This window comes from Rousettus aegyptiacus, unplaced genomic scaffold (assembly GCF_014176215.1).
Source record: "Rousettus aegyptiacus isolate mRouAeg1 unplaced genomic scaffold, mRouAeg1.p scaffold_m13_p_9, whole genome shotgun sequence".
Taxonomy (NCBI): Eukaryota; Metazoa; Chordata; class Mammalia; order Chiroptera; family Pteropodidae; genus Rousettus; species Rousettus aegyptiacus.
In genome coordinates this window covers 28,452,602-28,472,278 of record NW_023416312.1, presented here as the reverse complement: position 1 = coordinate 28,472,278, position 19,677 = coordinate 28,452,602, and the positions used below count along the sequence as shown (strand labels likewise).

General features: G+C 40.7%; 1 protein-coding gene across 1 annotated transcript in view; it reads left to right on the top strand.

The window, feature by feature from the left end:
• Window positions 1-17,590, top strand: part of DIPK2B (divergent protein kinase domain 2B) — a 60,687-nt gene extending 43,097 nt beyond the window's left edge. The window contains exons 3-5 of the mRNA XM_016166667.2: window positions 14,276-14,449; window positions 15,774-16,062; window positions 17,182-17,590. Of these exons, the coding sequence (XP_016022153.2) occupies window positions 14,276-14,449; window positions 15,774-16,062; window positions 17,182-17,522 (804 nt within the window). The 3' untranslated portion in view covers window positions 17,523-17,590. The remainder of the gene's footprint in view (window positions 1-14,275; window positions 14,450-15,773; window positions 16,063-17,181) is intronic.
• The last annotated feature ends 2,087 nt before the right edge of the window (window positions 17,591-19,677 follow it).

Genomic DNA, 19,677 nt, shown 5'->3' with positions numbered 1-19,677 from the left:
CAAACCTAGGGCTTTAAGTGACCTCTATTAGTGCAGCCAACCTTAATCTGCAGCCAGGCTCCTCTCCTGATAGCCAGACCCATGTTTTCTACTACCTATTGGATATCACTTGGACAGGCAGCATAGTCTTAAGTGGCCCACAGTGACTTCAGCCACTACACTCTTCCTCATCTCTACCTCTAACTCAAATCACCAACTCTCCCTCATCCCCTATTCTCTTCTGTTCTCAATCTCAGCTAAGAGGGATAGTTTTAACCTAAGTCAGTCTACATTTCCCTTATAGACTCCCTGCTCCCCCACTCCCAGCAACACACATCTCACACACAGCTTGAATTAAATACCTTGTTATTTTCTATTGTTTTGTTTATTTAGTGTTTTTCCTCCATATCAGTCAGAGTTTAACCAGAGAAGCAGAAATATTACAGTTCCCCCAAATAGCAACATCTTGCAAACTCATTGTACAGTAACAAAACCAGTATACTAACATTGATACAATCAAGGTACTGGACATTTTCATCACCTTGAAAGTGAAAGTGTAATCGGCAGGTTGTATGATAGTTGTATATCTAGTTTTATAATAAACTGTCAAACTGTTTCTGAGAGCAGCTGTACTAGTTACATACCCACTAGCAATGTATGAGTGATCTGGTTTCTCTTCATCCTTACCAGCATTTACTCACTATTTTTTTTAGTTATTCTGATAAGTATGTGATAATATCTCATTGTGGTTTTAATTTGCATTTTTCTGATAGCTAATGATTTTGAATATCTTTGCACGTACTTATTTGACATCTGCACATCTTCAGTGAAATGTTGGCTCATGCTTTTGTTCCCTATTCTAACTGGATTGTTTTTCTGTTGAGTTTTGAAAGGTTTTTATATATTCTAGATATTACTTTTTTTTTCAGATACATGGTTTGCAAATATTTTCGTATAGTATATAAATTTTCTTTTCATATTCTTAACAGGATCTTTTACAGAGTAAAAGATTTTAGTTTTGGTGTGTTCCAATTTATAAATTTTCTTCTTTTATGGACCATGCTTTATAGGTCAAGTCTAAAAACTCTTGGCTTAACCCTAGATCCTGAAATTTTTTTCTTTTCTAAATGTTTTATAGTTTAATGGTTCACATTTAAGTCCATGATCTGTTTTGAGTTAATTTTTGCACATGATGTTAAGCTTAAGTCAGGGTTAATTTTTGCCTATGAATGTTCAAATTCTTCAGTATCATTTATTTAAAACACTATATTTTTTGCATTGAATTACCCTGGCAATTGAAAAAAGTAACTTGAGCACACTTATGTGAATCTATTTCTTGGTTCTCTGTTCTCTTCCATTGATCCATGTGTCTATCCCTCTGTGGATACCACACAACCTTGATTATTGTGGCTATATAATGTGTTAAAATCTGAAAACCTGATTCCTACCATGTTACTCTTCTTCATCAAAATTCTTTTATCTATTCTCATTTCTTTACCTTTCCATATAACTTTTAGAATAAACTTGGTTGTGTTTGTATCAGAATTACAGTTAATTTATGTATCATTTGGGGGAGAATTGACATTTTACTGTGTTGAGTCTTCCAATTCATGAACACTGTATGTTTCTTCATTTATTTAGATCTTCCTTGATCTCTTTCGGAGCTTCAACATCAGTACTTATAAGCATTCAAATCCTGTACATATTTTGTTAAAATCACATCTAAGTATCTCATTTTTAAGTGATCATAAATGGCATAATATTTTTAATAACGGTGTCCATATGTTAATTCCTAGTGTATAGAAGTGAAATTGCTTTGTATATGCTTACTTTGTGTCCTGCGACCTTGTCAAACTCACTTCTTAGCTCAAGGAGGCATTTTACTTTTTTCATAGATTCCTTCAGATTTTGTAGGTGGATAATAATGTCTGCAAACATGACTGGTTTCATTTCTCTTTTCAGGTATATCTATCTTTTATTGCATTTTCTTTCCTTATTTCACTAGCTAGGACTACAAGCACTATAAGTTACATCCCCAAAACCAGTAGGTTCTGTGCCAAACCATATTCTACTAATTGGCCTATTTGGGAAACACCTCGAGTGGGGTAAAAATGCTGATAGATGATGACCACTTGTCTAAAATTTACTCTCCAAAGTAAACTTTATATTGAAGACGCTGTTGCTATCAAAAAGATTCCATAGTTCGAGGCAACCAGGAGATGGCTGCAGGGAATTAGAATACTGACATGGGGAAGACAGATGATTCTGGACTATTTGTTCCCCTGGGAGCAGGGCTTGACCTTAGAGGAAGATACAGTCAAGTGCTGGTCAGTAGGTCAGGTTCCAAAATTGAACAGAAAGGCACACTGGGTAAGAGCCAGGGGAAGGGTGCTATAATATAAGAAAGAGTTGGAGCTGACAAAAATGCTGGCCCCTGGACAGAGGTAGCTATCAAAAAATCATGGCTCTAAGGGCAGCAAAACCCTAGGTAAAGAAAGCCCATAGACAATCCCTAAATTGTGTTTCTCATTTTCACCTTCCTTCTTTAGGTCTATTTTCAGTGCTTTGGCTGCAAGGTCATTCTTTTTATCACCTGAGAGACATTTTGTGGTAGGGAGAAAATAATTAAGAGACAAAAGGTCTGACTCAGGCTGGGAGGAGTGGGAACAATGTGAGTCCCAGAGAATTTCTGTTCTAGTCCTAACTCTGCTACATACTAGCTATGTGAACTTGGGCATATTACCAAGCTCTCTGAGCTTTAGTTTCTTCATCTGTGAAGTGGGATTCATAAGCCTGACCTATAGAACTGTTGGAATATATGTGCTGACTGTTAAGCAACTAACACACTGCCTGGAATGCAATGAGTCTTTAATGATTAGCAGTTACTGCTACTATTTTTTTTGACCCCAGACCTTACCACTCTTTTATCCAGGATTTATTAATCCAGGAGATGTCAGAGAATATGAAGTGCTCTAGGATGTGGTATACCAAATCAGTTAAAAATGCTGAGTAACAAGAAAATCTAAGAAAACCTTCTCACATACAGAATATATTATTTGAGTTTGTGAGAGTTTTCTTTAGCTGAATGCAATTCAGAGCTCCTAGATTTTGTGTAAGGACCAATTCTTTTCATTTCTCCCAGCTGTCCTTCTACTCAAACCACACCTATTTTGTCTCATTTTACTCCCGCTGAAAATCTAGATCTTATATAGAGTTTGACCAATTACACTCAAGACAACTTCATAAAAATATCGTTTGAATGAAGTAGGTTCTGGTTCTCTTAAGAGCAAGACAAAGAATGTCAGTAGCTGCTGGCACCATAAAGTAATATTACTATTATTTATCAGAAATTCCTTGGAGACAATGTCCATAAAACAACTAGTTTGTGTACTATATTCATTTGCACTGTGACAAGATCACAGGATAACTTCCATTACTGCCCCAGGTGCAGATTTCTCTGGTTTAACCATAACCTGGAGTAATGCTAAGTGCAGTTCTGCATTCTAGTTATTGACTTTCAACTCTGAGATACACCAGAAGATACGGCCCCTGCTCACCACTCCCACAGCCTTATTTCTCCCACCACTAAGCTTAACTTAAAATTGTTCCCAATAAAGACCTTGTAGTTTCCCAAGGCCCCAGTATGCCTTGTCTCAGGGCATTTATACCTAACTGCTGCCATATGGGTCTCCAATCTTCTCACTCATTTTTATTTGTCCCTTAAGTCTTAGAGGATACCCACCATCATCATTGTATAATCGATGCTACTAGATGCTAAAATACTGTGGATAAGGGCTGGGTCTTGTTGATCTTAATGTCCCCAGTACTAGTGTGGTACCTTTCAAAGGGCAGCCACCCAGTTAATGTTTGGAGAATATTTGTCCAATTAATATTTCTCCTATATTTTTGAATGAACTAAGTAAATACAGATTTTTTTTTAGTTTTATAGAACAAATAGGGACAAGCGAAGACAAAAATTGACCATCTTTTACTTTTTTGTCTCTATTTATTAACCTGAACAATTTTACTGCCAAGTTCTTATAAATTTCCAAGGAAATCCTTCTTTCAATTCCATGTTATCTTCTTATAGATCACTAAAGATGATAAATGGATTCCAGTTTGTATTACAAAATGACAAACCTCTTACTTATAATCTGATAAGCAGATTTAAGATAATAATAAATCTGTAAGTAATGTCATTTATAACTTAAATTATTCTTCTTCTATTTTATTTATTTTTTTTAAATGTAAGGTTATTTAGGCAACATTGGTTACTACAATTATATAATTTTAAGGTGTACCTTATAATTTGACATCTGTATATTCTATTGAATATTTACCACCCCCAAAACAGTTTCCTTCACCTACCATATATTTGATCTCCTTTATCCACTTCACTTTCCCCTTACCCCCATATATTTGACCCTTTTACTCCATCTACCTCCCCACTCCTGTCCCACACCCTACCCTCTGGAAACCACTAGTCTATAGTCCATATCCGTGATTCTCTGTTAGTTTGTCCTGTGCATTTGTTGCTTTAAGGTTTATATCCCACATATAAGTGATATCATGTGATTTTTCAACTTTTTCTGTCTGGCTTCATTTGCTTAGCATGATTATCTCGAGGTCCATCCATGTTGCAAATGGAAGTATTTCATCTCTTCTTATGGCTGAGTAACATTCCATTGTATATCTGTACCACACCTTCTTTAGCCAATCGTTTATTTTAGGACACTTCGGTTGCTTCCATGTCCTGGCCATTGTGAATAATGCTGCTTTTAATATTGGTGTGCAAATATCTTTTTGGATACGGGTTTTCAAGTCTTTGGGGTAAACAGCCAGTAGAGGGATTGCTGGATCATATGGTAGATCAATTCTTAGTCTTTTAAAGAACCTCCATACTGTTTTCCATAGTGACTGTACCAATTTGCAGTCCTACCAGCAGTGTAAGAGGGTTCCTTTTTCTCTGCATCCTCTCCAGTATTTGCTATTACTTATCCTGTTGATTATAGCTATCTAACAGGTGTAAGATGGTATCACATTGTGGTTTTGATTTGCATTTCCCTAATAGCTAGCGATGTTGAGAATTTTTTAAAATATTTATTGGCCATTTGTATGTCCTCTAGGGAGAAGTGTCCGTTTAGATTCTCTGCCCATTTTTTGATTGGATTGTTTGGTTGTCGTTGTTGTTGTCGTTATTGAGTTGTATGAGTTCTTTGTATATTTCAGATATTAGGACCTTAATAGGAGGTGTTGCTTGAAAATATATTTTTTCATTCGGATGGTTATTCCTCTTTACCTGGTTGATGGATTCTTTTGCTGAGCAGAAACTTTTTAGTTTCATGTAGTCCCATTCATTTATTTTCTCTTTTACTTCCCTTGCTTTTGAGGTGAAATTCATAAAATCCTTTTTAAGTCCAAGGTCCTTGAGTTTAGTTCCCATGTTTTCTTCTATGAATTTTATTGTTTCAGGTCTTATATTCAGGTCCTTAATTGGTGTGTGGTGATAGACAACAGTCTAGTTTCATTCTTTTGAAGGTGGCCTTCCAGTTTTCCCAACACCACTTATTGAAGAGGCTTTCCCTTCTCCACTGTATGTTTTTGGCTTTTTTTTTGTCAAAAATTATTTGCCCATATAAATATGGGTTTACTTCTGGACTTTCAATTCTGTTCCACCGGTCCATGTGTCTGTTTTGCTGCCAATACCATGCCGTTTTGATTATTGTCACTTTGTAGTATAATTTGAAGTTGGGCAGAGTGATGCCTCCAGCCTCGTTCTTTTTTCTCAGGGTGTCTTTGGCAATTTGGGACTTTTTGTGCTTCCATACGAATCTGATGATTTTTTGTTCTGTTTCTTTTTAAAAAGCCGATGGGATTTTGATGAGGATTGCATTAAACCCGTATAATGCTTTAGGTAATATGCTCATTTTAGCTATGTTGATTCTTCTAATCCAAGGACATGGAATATATTTCCATTTCTTTGTACCTACTTTGATTTCTTTTAATAGGGTCTTGTAGTGTTCATTATCTAGGTCCTTCACATGTTTTGTTAAATTTATTCCTAGGTATTTTATTCTTTTTGTTGCAATCGCGAAAGGAATTATTTTTTCCACTTCTTTTCCTGACACTTCATTATTAGAGTATAGGAACGCTATGGGTTTTTGAACATTGATTTTGTATCCAGAAACTTTATTATATTTGTTTATTATTTCTAGTAGTGTTCTTGTGAAGTCATTAGGGTTTTCTACATAGAAAATCATGTCATCCACAAATAGTGACAGTTTGACTTCTTCGTTTCCTATTTGGATGCCTTTTACATCTTTCTTTTGCCTGATTGCACTCGCTAGGACTGCCAATGTTATACTGAATAACAGTGGCTATAATGGGACAGCCTTGCCTTGTTCCTGATCTGAGAGGGAAAGTTTTTAGTTTTTCACCATTAAGTATAATGTTGACTGAGGGCTTGTCATATATGGCCTTTATTATGTTAGGGTACTTTCCTTCTATACCAATTTTGTTAAGTGTTTTGATCATAAATGGATGCTGTATCTTGTTGAAGGCTTTTTCTGCATCTATTGATATGATCATATGATTCTTATTTTTAAATTTGTTATGTGGTGCATCACATTAATTTATTTGCGTATGTCGAACCATCCCTGTGTCACTGGGATGAAGTCCACTTGGTCGTGGTGTATAATCTTTTTAATATGTTGCTGCATTCAGTTTGCTAGTATCTTATTTAGGATTTTTGCTTCTGTGTTCATGAACGGTATTGGTCTGTAGTTTTCTATTTTTGTGTTAACTTTACCACGTTTTGGTATTAAAGTGATATTTGCCTCAAAAAATGGGTTGGGAAGTATTGCCTCCTCTTAAATTTTTTGGAAGAGTTTGAGGAGACTACGTATTAATTCTTCTTTGAATGTTTGACAGAATTCATTGGTGAAGCAATCTTGTCTGGACTCTTACTTTTGGTAGGTTTTTGATGATTGTTTAAATTTCCATACTGCTGATCAGTCTATTAAGATTTTCCAGTTTCTCTTGAGTCAGTTTAGGAAGGTTGCATTTTTCTAAGTACTGGTCCATTTCTTCTAGGTTATTAAATTTGGTGTTATATACTTTTTTCATAGTATTCTTGTATGATCCTTTGTATTTCTGTGGTGTCAGTCATAATTTTTCCTCTTTTGTTCCAGATTTTGTATATTTGTGTCCATTCTCTTTTTTTTTTCAGTGAGTCTAGCCAGGGGTTTGTCAATTTTATTAACCTTCTGAAAGAACCAGCTCTTTGTTGCATTTATTTTTATTTTTTCTATTTTCTTTTGTTTGTTTTCGATTTCATTTATTTCTGCTCTAATTTTGATTATTTCTTTCCTTCTGCTGACTTTAGGCTCTGTTTGTTCTTCCTTTTCTGGTTTTCAAAGATAAAGCTTTAGGTTGTTTATTTGGGCTCGTTCTTGTTTTTGGAGATAGGCCTGTAATGATATGAACTTTCTTCTTATGACCACTGTTGCTGCGTCCCCAAAGTTTCGATATGTTGTGCTATCATTATCCATCTTTTTTTATGTACCTCTTGGTCTTTCTTTTTATTTCTTCTGTGACCCAGTGATTCTTCAGTAGCATGTCGTTTAACCTCCATGTATTCGTAGTTCTTCCTGCTTTCTTTTTGCGGTTGATCGCTAGTTTCAAAGCACTATGATTAGAGAATATGGTTCGTATTATTTCAAGCCTGTTACATTTGTCGAGGCTATCTTTGTGTCCCAGTATGTGGTCTATTCTTGAGAATGTTTCATGTTCACTAGAGAAGAATGTATAAGCAGCTGTTTTGAGATGGAAGGCTCTGTATGTGTCAATTATGTCCAGTTGGTCTAACGTGTCATTTAAGGATGTTATTTCCTTATTGATTACCTGTTTGGATGATCTGTCCATATCCGACAGTGGGGTATTTAGGTCCCCTAGTACGATACAGTGTTTTGGTCTGCTTCTCCTTTTAGTTCTGTTAGTAATTCCTTTACATATTTCAGGGCTCCCTGATTGGGAGCATAGATATTAATAAGTGTTATGTCTTCTTGGTGCATCATTCCCTTTATCATTATAAAGTGTCCCGCAGTATCTTTCTTTATCTTTTTTATTATGAAGTCTTTTAAATATGATTTTAGTACCGCCACTCCCGCTTTTGTCTGAATGCCATTTGCTTGAAATATCATTTTCCACCCTTTCACTTTGAGTCTATATTTGTCTTTGGAGCTCAGATGTGTCTCCTGGAGGCAGCATGTGGTTGAGTTTTGTTTTTTGATCCATTCTGCAACTCTGTGCCTTTTTATTGGTGAATTCACTCTATTTACATTTAGTGTGATTATTGAAATAAGGTCTTCTTATAGCACTTGATCTTTTGCTTTCTGGTAGCTTGGTGTTTCCATTGCTTACTTGTCCTTGTGTTTCTCTTTCCTTCATTTTGGTTGGCTTTGTGTGTTTTGCCTCTGGTTCTTCTTGTTTTATGTTATATATGTCAGAGTTCTGTATCTTTGGTGTGTGGTTACAATTATGAATTTGTACAGGATAGTTATATATATATACGGTCATCCATTTTCTTCTGCGCATGCTTTATCTCCATTCCCCTTTGCGAATTTGAATCTTTGAATCTTCCCCTCTTCAGTCATTGTCATCTCAGTTTGTCCCTATGTATGTCGAACGTTCATTACAATCATGCAACCACGCTTAGCAATTCTCTTGTTATTATTTGAGCTTATAGTGCCTTGTTCTTGGGAAGAGTTGCACTCCTCTGCTTCTATTTGCCTGATAGTCACTTTATTCCTAATTCTGTTTTCTTTCTTTTTTTGTCATTTTGTTTTAGTTGGGCTCACCTTTTCAGTATCTCCCGCAGTGCAGGCCTCGTAGTGGAGAATTCCCTCAATTTTTGTATGTCTGGAAAGGTCTTAATTTCTCCTTCACATCTGAAGGAGACCTTATCTAGATACATTATTCTTTGCCGGTCGTTCCTCTCACTTAATTGTTTAAATATTTGATTCCATTCCTTCCTGGCTCATAAGGTTTGCACTGAGGGGATAATCTAATGGGTGTATCTTCATAAGTTACCAATTTTTTCTCCCTGGCTGCCCTGAGAATTCTGTCTTTGTCGTTGACTTTTGATAATTTGAATACAGTGTGTCTCGGTTAAGGCCTTTTTGGGTTGAGATAATTGGATGTTCTGTTGATTCTTTGAATTCCAAGCTCCAGCTCATTCCTTAGATTGAGAAATTCTCACCAATTATTTGTCTAAAAATGCTTTCTAGTCCCTGCTTCTTTTCCTTGCCTTTGATAATGCCCATCATTCTTATGTTTCTTCTCCTGATGGTATCAGCTAGTTCTTGAATATCTCTTTCATTCTTTTTCATTCTTCGGTTTCTCTTCTCTTTCTTCTGATTTATTTTTAGATTTCTGTCTTCAATATCACTGATCCTTTCTTGCATTAGGTCGACTCTATTTCTCAAGCTTGTTATTTCATTTTTCAACTTTTGCAGTGTGTTATTTATCTCCAGAAGTTCTATTTGGCTCTTTTTGAGGGTTTCAATCTCCTTGCTCTGCTCATCTAGCTGTCTTTGCAATTCCTGAAATTGTTGCTGTGACTCGTTTTGGAACTCACTGAGTTTTTTCTGAAGTACCATATCGAATTCTGTCATTTAAGTTGCATATTTCTATGTCTGTAAGCTTATTTTCTGGAGATTTTTCTCTTTCTTTCTGAGATGCCTTGTCACCTTGGTTGTTCATTGTGTTTAATGGACTATTTCTCCGCCTGGGCATTAATGGAAATGTATTCTGCTTTTTTTTTCCCCCCGAAAGAAGATTTATTATATAAAGGTTTCTCTTTAGCCTGGTGTGAAGAATATGCTTTTCTTTTCATTTCCAGTAGGCGATGTCTAAGCCTCTTGGATCTCTGCTTTAAATAAAGCCTTAAAAATGCCTTTTTGTTTTCTGATAGATATTTAATCACACTCGCTACTGTCAGTTTCAGTCCCTGTCATTGTTAGCAACAGCTTTGGTAGCATTTGCTCAGATTCCCTTGGGTCTTCGTGGTGATCAGTGCTGGAGGGTACGTGGGGAGCGTCCCTCTGGGTTGGAGTTTGGGGGCTGCAGCTCAGCTTCAGTTGTGCAATTGCGGCCAGTAAAAATCGACTGTTGTTTTTCTGCTGTCTGGCTTTTCTGCTTTCTGCCCTGATGACTGGGTCCTGCCTCTGGCGGTGTGAAACTCAAAAACTCTCCCAAGCAGTGATGTTCAGGGAAGTTGTCACACCTTTCCTTCCCCTCCCTCTACAAGGAATTCCTGAAGCTGTGACAGGCAGTTTCCTTATTTCTCCCAGTCTACCACTCGACACCCAGGATTTTGACTTTCGGTAGCTCTTATTCACAGATCCCATGCTCAGATGCACTCGTGTGCATTTTGGGTGTTTTTTGTTGAGTTTTAGATGTTCAGCTTATTGTTGTTTCAAGGGGTGAGATCAGAGGTCTTCTCTCTCTGCCCTGTTTCCTTTCCAAATTCCTGAAATTTGTACCCCTTCACTGCTAGCCATGCAAGTAAAGGATTCCCACATTGTTTAGCCCAGGGTTTTTTGCCGCCTCTGCCTTCGGTTTTTAAATGAATCATTATTTAATTGAAAATCTTTAGTTTCCCAATTGTGTTTGCCATTGGCCAATATAATTATGGGTTTGCACTTGGCCAGCGCACCGCAAACAGAAGTATGTGGAACCCCACTCCGTGAGTGGGTCCTTAGGAAGAGGCTGCCTCCACCATAAAGGGAGGTTGGGGTACAAGGTGGTTTTAAAGACTTTTCCAGCTATAGTTCTAGAGGTGGCCCAGAACCCTCTCAGCAAATATATTGTTGTTTATTGCTGTATAACAAACCATTTCAGAACTTAGTGGCCTAAACCAACCACCATCATTGATTTTGTTCATGAATATGCAATTTGGGCAAGGCTTGGTAGGGAAGGCTCGCTGGCCTCCAAGAGGCATTAGCCGGGGTGTTTCAATAGGGCACTGGAGGAGCTATTTCGAAGATGGCTCAGTCATGTGGCTGGCAAATTGGAACTGGCTGTCACCTAGGCACTCAGCTGGGGTGAGAGCCAGAGATTTTGGTTTCTCTAGGTATGGCCTGAGCTTCCTTACAGCATGGGGGCTGGGTACAAAAGAGAGCCAGGCAGAAGTTCTATCATCTTTTATGGTTGAGGCTCGGAAGTCATGCAGCATCACAACTGTAAAACTTCTAGTCACTAGTAGGGAGTTCACTGAAGCCAGAGGACGGAATTAGACTCTACCCCTTGATGGCACAAGTGTCAAAGAGTTTATAAATATGTTTTAAAACCACTTTGGCAAATGATATTTCTGATGTTCACCCTCATGTGGGGTACTGTCTCTGATGTCTCTTTTTTCTTTGTTCCGCTCCCCTATTCAGCTCATCTCCAAGAGTTGTAAATTCTACTATCAAAAATATCTTCAAATTTTTTCATTCTGTCATCACACACCTGGACCATTGGATCATCTTAACTACAATTCCTGCCTACACTTTTCCTCCTGTGACATTTAGGATTAGGTTCAGTTGCATGTGACAAAAAATTCAAATAACATTTTACTTAAACAAGGTCAAAATATACTTCTTTTTTTACATAAAAGAAACTGACACAGCCATCCAGGACTTATATACTGCCTCTGTGATTGTCAGGAATCCTGGCTACTTTCATTCTGCTGCTCCATAACCCTTAACACACCCTGGTCCAAGATGGCTGCCTATACATCAGCCATCACTTCCACATTCCAGCTAGGAAGGAAGGAGTGAAAAAGAATACATTCTCTCCCCTTAAGGACCGCTCCCAGAAATTTCTACTTGTATCTCATGGACCAATACCTAGTCACATTACCATATCTGGCTGCAAAGGAAGCTGAGAAAGGAATCTTTCTTCTAAGCAGCCATATACCTCACTAAAACCCAAGGGTCAGTAACTAGCAGTCTTGGCTACATTCCTTTGAATTTATTCTCCACACTGCACCTAGAAGTGTTTTCCTAAATGTACATCTGAGCATATCACTCCTTTGTTAAAAATTCCTTAAAATGACTCCAATGTTCCTCCTATCTGAACTTCTGTGTCCGCTCTCACTATTGATACTCTGCCTTCAAGGAGTACTTACCTACTTGTAGTTTCCAGCATACTCTCTCTTGTCTCAAGACTTTTGCATGACCTGCTCCCTTTGTATAAAATCCCCTCCCACCTTCTTTGCAGGTTCACTCTACTGTCTTCCAACAAGCCTTTGAGGGACCCATGAAAATGTTTTGATTTATTTTAAAATTAGAAGAAAAAAAACTAAACTTTCAGGTCTAGGAAAATGTTTAAATATATAATATTAACAATATATGTGTCTTCATACCAATGCAGTTGCAAAATATAATTTTAAATATTTTTTTATGGAGGAAGGAGCCCATGAAGGCAAAAGTACTGAGGCTTATAAAAGTTATAATGGGCTCATGGCTCACCCCAGTCATGGTTCTCCCTGCACCACATTGTAACTGCTAGACACTTGATGGTCTTTCCCATCCAACAGGCCCTGGGAGAACAGAGCCTGTTAGTTCCCCCTTTGTATTTTCAGTGCCCAGAATACACTCTGGTCTTTGGTAGATATAAACATTGGTGGGTGAATGAATGTATGAGTGCCCTGATCTCCGCTAATTGTGCAGTTACGTCCCTAGTAAAGATAAGAATGCAGGTCCTGCCTGTCTCCACCTACCTCTCACCTGGTCTACTGTCTTGGTACAAATACTAGGTATGTGTGACTTGGGGCAACTCACTATTTCTCTAAATCTCAAAATTGCCATCTATAAATTGGGAACAATAATAATACCTACCTCATTGGATTCTTGCGAGGAGTAAATGAAAGAATATATTACCTTTAAGGAGTTTTGAACAGTTCCTGTTGTATACTAAGCAGTAATTATTATAGATTATTATGGTTGTCTTTATGGCCAATTAGCATCCTACCTCTCCCAGAGGTATTTTAAGAGCTGGCTCTTGAAAGAGAAGAAGAAATAACTTACCTCCATTACCACCATTGGTTATCAATATGATGGAATTTCAGGTTGTGTAGGGAAGACAATAGAAAGCAAAGAGAGCTTCTCATATTTTCAAGTCATCTTCTATGGTCTCCACCTGAGTAACATATGGGGCTGGGGGCAAGATGGGATGTATTACAGAGGAAAGGGCATGAATATTAAAATTTAACAAATTGGTTTCTGTCTCAAGCTGCTATAACAGAATACCATGGGCTGGAATGGGTTCAAATCATAGATCCAACCCTTCAACCTTTACCAACATTTTGAAAACTTCCAATTCCTCAGTTGCAAAATGAGGCTCATAACAGTACCTACTTCATGGGGGCTTTCAAGAGGATTAAATGAGCATGTGAAATACACAGCTCATTTTCTAGCTCTCTTCTCATTGATAAACATTTCCAAAGGATGGAAAACACATGAATTGGACACTGACAGAGGCATAAAACTGGAATTTTTAGGGATGTGTGACATTTTCTTAATTTTCTCTCTTTGAGATGACCTCTTGTGCCTCCACTACTCTGCGGATTGGAAAGCATCATCTACACACTGTCAGGCAACCTCGGTCACAATCCAGCATGCCCAGTCACTTTAGAATTCCAACCAGCCTCCCTCCTTCCCTGGGGAGTCCAGGAGGTCATCTGGTGCCCAGGTCGTGGTAGTTCAACAAACATCCACACTGGCCTCTCTCTGCCAGTCTGCTCTGCTCCTCATCTAGGAGCAGAAGCATACTCTGCCCAAAGCCATGGTCCAGCTGTGGCTCTGTGGTAGTGTGACCAAGCATCTTGGTTTCCTACCTTTAGCATTGAGAACTCCACATCCCAGGAAACTCTCAGTTTCAAGTAAACCAGGATGGTTTGACATCCTACTCTGTCCCCAGGACAGCTCAGGCCCTTCTCCTCTGCTCCTGGGTCCTCCTCGCCCCTCACTGCTGCTCCCTCTCAGGTAACCTGCTTGGCTGCCTCCTGCCCTACTCCCCAGGGGTTTTTTGCCCTCCTCCTCCTCACCTCTATGATCTTTTCTGTCCCCCTCCCGCGCTGCCCCCCAGTAGCACTAAGCCTGGCTCTCCTTCCCCTGCCTGGGACCTTTCCTCTCCCAGAGCCCCCTAACCCCAAGGTGTCCCCCACCATCAGAGCCTGCCAGAGCCCTGTCTTGCAGGTGCCCCATGAGTGGTCAGCACCCTTTGCGGTCTCTCTCACCCTCCCTCGCAGGGCCTGTCCAGCCCTCTTCTGCTCTGCCCGTCACAGCGACTCCTGGACCGCGTGGTCCGGCGCTATGCAGAGGTGGCTGATGCTGGTAGCATCTTCATGGACCACTTCACGGATCGCGACAAGCTGCGTCTGCTCTACACACTGGCTGTCAATGCACATCCCATCTTCCTACAGGTACACAGAGACCCCAGAAAGCCCCTCCAGGGAAGGAGTTCACTTTAGATTCTGAAAGGGGCAGCCCTGGGTTGAGCTCTTTTCCCATTTACTGCATGCCTTGGGGTCACCAAACCATGTTAGTGCCTTTATGGCATTCAGTAAATACACTTTGGCTTCTGCTGGAGAAAGTGCTGTGGTTGCTGTAGAGGAAAGACATGTGGGAGCCGGAGGGATGAGATGGAGATAACAGTCATCATCACTGCAGCCTGAAAGGGCTCTGTGAAGGGCAACTCTGATCTGTGCCTCAAAGATAAGTAAGATATGAGCAAGCTGAGGAGGTGGGGAAATAGCCAAAGAATGACCCCTCCTCCCCCAGATGTGCCTTGGGGCTGTGGTTGGAAAGGAGAAAATAAACTGCAAGTAACTTTTTTTTTTCAGGCAAGGCAACCGTTGGTTGACCTCACAGATTGCAAGGACCTTGTCAGCGTACAATCCCTTATTTTTTTTTATTTTTTATGCCTACAGTACCTAATCTTCTGAGGTGGTCTCCCATCCAAGTACTAACCAGGCCTGGCCCTGCTTAGCCTCCGCAATCACACATGATCGGGCTTATTCGGTGTGGCCTGGCTGTAGACTGCAAGTAATCTAAATGCTCAACAACATGGGAATGGTCAAATGAGGGTGCACTAGAGCCTGAGGATAAACTGATCAACAAGACTGGAGAGAGGATAGAGGAGAGAAACTCTGGGCTTGTGCAGTGGTTCCCAAAACTTGTGTCACCCAAGAGGAGCCTTCATGATTTTTGGCCTATCACAGAACCTTGTGCCTATACTGTTAATTTTAAGAATAGTTTTCCTAAATCAGCCTTAAGTTGGCCCTGTTTTTCTCTCCTTGGCCTCCTCCTATGCAGCGATATCTGCAAAATCTCAAATACTAGTAATATTTTTTTCAACTATACAACTCTTAAAATAAATATATTCCCTTGAATCTGAATCTTTTCTAAAACCCTGGCAAGTGCTTTAACATTCTCATATCTCACTTGGGGACACTCTGTGGAAATGCATCCACTACATGGAAATAAGAGCTCCCTTTTCTAAATCTCTTCATCTAAAAACTGGAGTGGGGGACAGAGGAAGTGTTGCTTTGTTCCAAGAGGTATAGAAAAATTAGAGGAACACTTTGCTGACATGTTTTGAGAAGAAGGGTGCCTGTTTAAAGCTGATCTTTCTGTGTGCTTGCACTGAGAGACGTGGGGTAGGGGGAAGGATGGAGGAAGCAAGGGAGCTGTCTCTGTTTTTTCTCTTCATTCCTCTAATACCTCCTCTTCCTCCCTGCTTGACAGATCTTCCCTGGCGCTGAGGGGTGGCCACTACCCAAGTACCTGGGTTCCTGTGGCCGATTCCTGGTCAGCACCAGCACCAGCCCACTGCAGGAATTCTATGGTGCACCCCCAGACCAGGCAGCCGACCTGGCCTACCAGCTCCTTGGGGTCCTGGAGTCTCTGAGAAGCAACGATTTGAACTACTTCCTCTACTTTACCCATGTGGATGCCACCATGTTTGGCATCTTTAACAACGGGCATCTGTTCATCAGGGATGCCAGTGCTCTGGGCGTCATCGACAAGCAGGAAGGTACACAGCATGGGCCTGGCTGAGCAGCTGTCAGAGGGGAAGTCAGGGTGACAGGAGCTTGTTGGGGTGACAGGGAGTAGCACCACTGGGCTGTTACAGTCTCCATGTGTCATGACGAGAACAGCCCAAATTCATGTCAAACGCTCCTCTCCCCCTTTAGCGTCTCTGCTCCAATTCTATCTCCAAATGGGAAGTGACATTGACCTTGTCCATGGAGGGTATTTTACATCATGGCTTGGCCCCAAAGGCACTGCTGTAGTCCAATTCGATTTCTATGGCCTGAGGACCTGACCTGCCCCTCCTCATTTATACCACCTCTATATCAATCTCCCCCTCAGCACCTCTCTCATCAGATGTTTTTAGCCTTTATCTGAAACTTAACTATCTGGCTGACTCATTCGTACAGTTTGCAATCCATTTTGGCACCTTTGCTTTTTATAAAGTTTGAAATTTAAAAGCATGGCACCACATGAGGTATATGAGTGAATCATGTTTCTCACTGCGTACACAGTCATCTGGGGTTCCAGAGCCCTTTGAACATCCCAATCTTTAACCATGACCAAATGTTCTGAGCCCAATAATAGGACAGAGGATTCTTTATATGAAAAAGGCCCTATAAAGATAGACCAATTAAATCACACTTATTCATTTACCAGTTTGCCTTTACTAGCAAAAATGAGGCTGATTGTTGAATATTTGGGATATGTAAATCACTGAATGTCAAGTCCCATGACAACCCATTGAATGTATATTATGGATTACCTGTGCTTTCTCCCAACTTTGTATTTAAAAAATGCAAGTGAAAGTTGTCCTAGTAATTTCCTTAGTTCCCTGATTCAGTAATAAGAATGGAAGAATCACAATATGGAGGTGAGCCCTACAATTGTAAGCCCAAATTCTGCTAGAGCTAAGTGCAATTTCCATGCCCAGGCCTCATTCTATTGTAGCAGAGAGAGTTCTTCCCATGTTGTTCTCAGCAGGGGCCATGCTGTCCCTCAACCCTAAATCTCCCGGCGATGCTAGGAGACTAAACCACTTTGCCCAGCAATTCTAATTAGTGGCACCTCTCCCAAGGAGAACAGGTTGTAGGGTGTGCAACATTTCCTACTTCTCTTCTAGGCAGCCAAGCATCCACCATGGCAGGAGAGAATAAAGACATCTTTAGCTGCCTGGTTGCTGATTGTCAGGCCAAACTGCCCTCTTGTGACACCATCCCTGAGAAGCGGAGCCTAGTACTGGTGTGTCAGCAGGTGTTGCCTCGACTTCTCCAGGGGAAGTTCCCCTCCCTGGTGCAGGAGCGGATAGATGTCCTCCTCGCTCAGTGTGGGGCGGGAACCCGCCCAGACCCTGAAGTCCTCGGGGCTGCCAGCCAACTGAAGGACATCTTGAGACTCCTGAGAACATGTGACCCCAGATTTGCCTACCGCTACCCAGACTGCAAGTATAATGATAAGTTCTGAGGGTTTGGAGCCTAGCTGATCTCTGGGGACAACATCCTTGGCTCTCCAGTCCCAGGTGAAATTGTTGCAAAGTTGAAAGAAGCAGATCCATTTTAGACATTAGAAAAAATGCACATTAATTTCCCAGGGACTAAGGAATGTTCCAATGACCAGAAGGCAGTTGTGCAACATGGTATGATTGCCCCACTGGCTGGGACATCATGGAAGAGCCCGGGGGTAGTGAACACTCACTCAAACTGTGAGCCCAAGTTTCCTCTATTCTCCACCAGACTCCCAAGTTAGTGAAAGAAGGCACAGATTGGAAGGGCCAGAGACATATGGTTCTTTCCCCCAGCCCAGGTGGTTATAAAGTATGTTCCAAAATTGTGCACAGGCAGGGTGAATGAAACAGAACCATGGAGGTCAAGAGGCTGGAGTGAAGAGAAGGTTTTGGGAAGGTGAAGCCCACTGCAAAGTAACACCTTAAACAGACAAGAAATCCTCCTTCCTGCTCCCTGTGCCCCTGCACTAGTCCTTTTGCCAAAATCCTCACATCACCCTAGGGTAAGAAGACTGCAGGCTAAGGGCACACACAGACAGAACCATGTCCTGGATGCCTGGACACCTTGTTGTCAGCCCAGCGAAACCGATCTTAGACTTCTGGCCTTCAGAACTGTGAGAGGATTAATGCATATTGTTTCAAGCCACACACTCTGTAGTAATTTGTTATAGTAGCCACAGGAAATGAACACACACCCCAAATTCTATCTTAGTGTCTGCTTTCAGAGAACCTAATCTGCAGTGTTCTCCAACTCCAGTCTGTTATGATGGATTAAAAAGCCAGACCCAACATGAAGGAGTGTGTTAGCATCTATAATCAGGGCTGAGGCTTGGATGGTTCCATTCCTCCACTGGCTAAATCCTGTGCATCATTTAAAACCCTTTCTGAGTTCCTACCTTGACAGGAATCTTTTCCTGACAGTGCAACCTCCAGAATCTTTTCTAAACTCCATCTCTGTACCTCTGAACCATAGGTCTGTGTCCCATTTGAGGCCAACCCCAAGAGGTATACCTTTCCATCAAATTGGGAGATCCTTGAGGATGGTAATAACATTGGGTAGGAGGTGGGGGTGGGGCTTGTGTTCCCAAGGCAACTGGCACAGGGCTGGACACAGACAGGTGCTCGGAAAATGTTCTTGCTAAGGATAATGATCGCCTTCTTAAGCCCTTTTTGCTTGCTGTTTTCCACATACCATGTGCTATACACTAAATGTGTCACCCCTAAATTCCTATATTGAAATTCTAACCCTTAAGGTGAAGGTATTCAGAGATAGGACCTTAAGGAGATAATTAGCTCAAGAGGGTGGAGCTCTGATAAATGGGATTAGTGCTTTTATAAAAGAGGTCTCAAAGAGCTCTCTGGCTCCTTCTTCCATGTGAGGACACATTGAGAAGGTGCAGGCTATGAACCGAGAAATGGGCCCTCATCAGACTCTGAATGTGCCAATGCCTTAATCTTGGACTTCCCAGCCTCCAGAACTGTGAGAAATAAATGTGTGTTGCTTGTAAGCCACCCAGTTGGTGGTATTTTGTTCTAGTAGCCCAAAGAGGCTAAGACACCATGCTGGTTAAATACACAACACACCCACTTCCTTGAAAACAGCTCTTTGCCCTCAACAATCAGGAGACAGGTGAGTCAACACTCAAGAAGCTTCAACCAGAATTTTTCACAGTATATTCTCAGTCCCCTGGAATCTGATTAAACACATTAGAGTATTTTTCTGAGTTTTGCCGACCACTGTCTTTTTGTCCACAGAACTGGCTACATAATTTGTGGGACTAGGGAAAAATGAACATTGGGGCCTTCTGTTATTAAGAATTGCAAGATGGGGACAGCAGAGCGTTAAACTAAGCACAGACCCTGTGGGACTGCATATATTGCATACCCATGTAGCCGGCCCTGGGTGCCTGAGAATATTAATATACCTTAACCTCTGCATAGAGTGTTCTTGGAGTTTACTGGGATCTAACTTGACTTCCACACCCAAGGGGAGTAGGTGTGAGACCAGAGATGATATATATTTAACAACCACCATGGCAAAGGAACTGAACTATGAGACTAGACCCCACCAGCTGCAGCTACCAAGCAGGCATAACAGCAGCACTGGGGACAAGT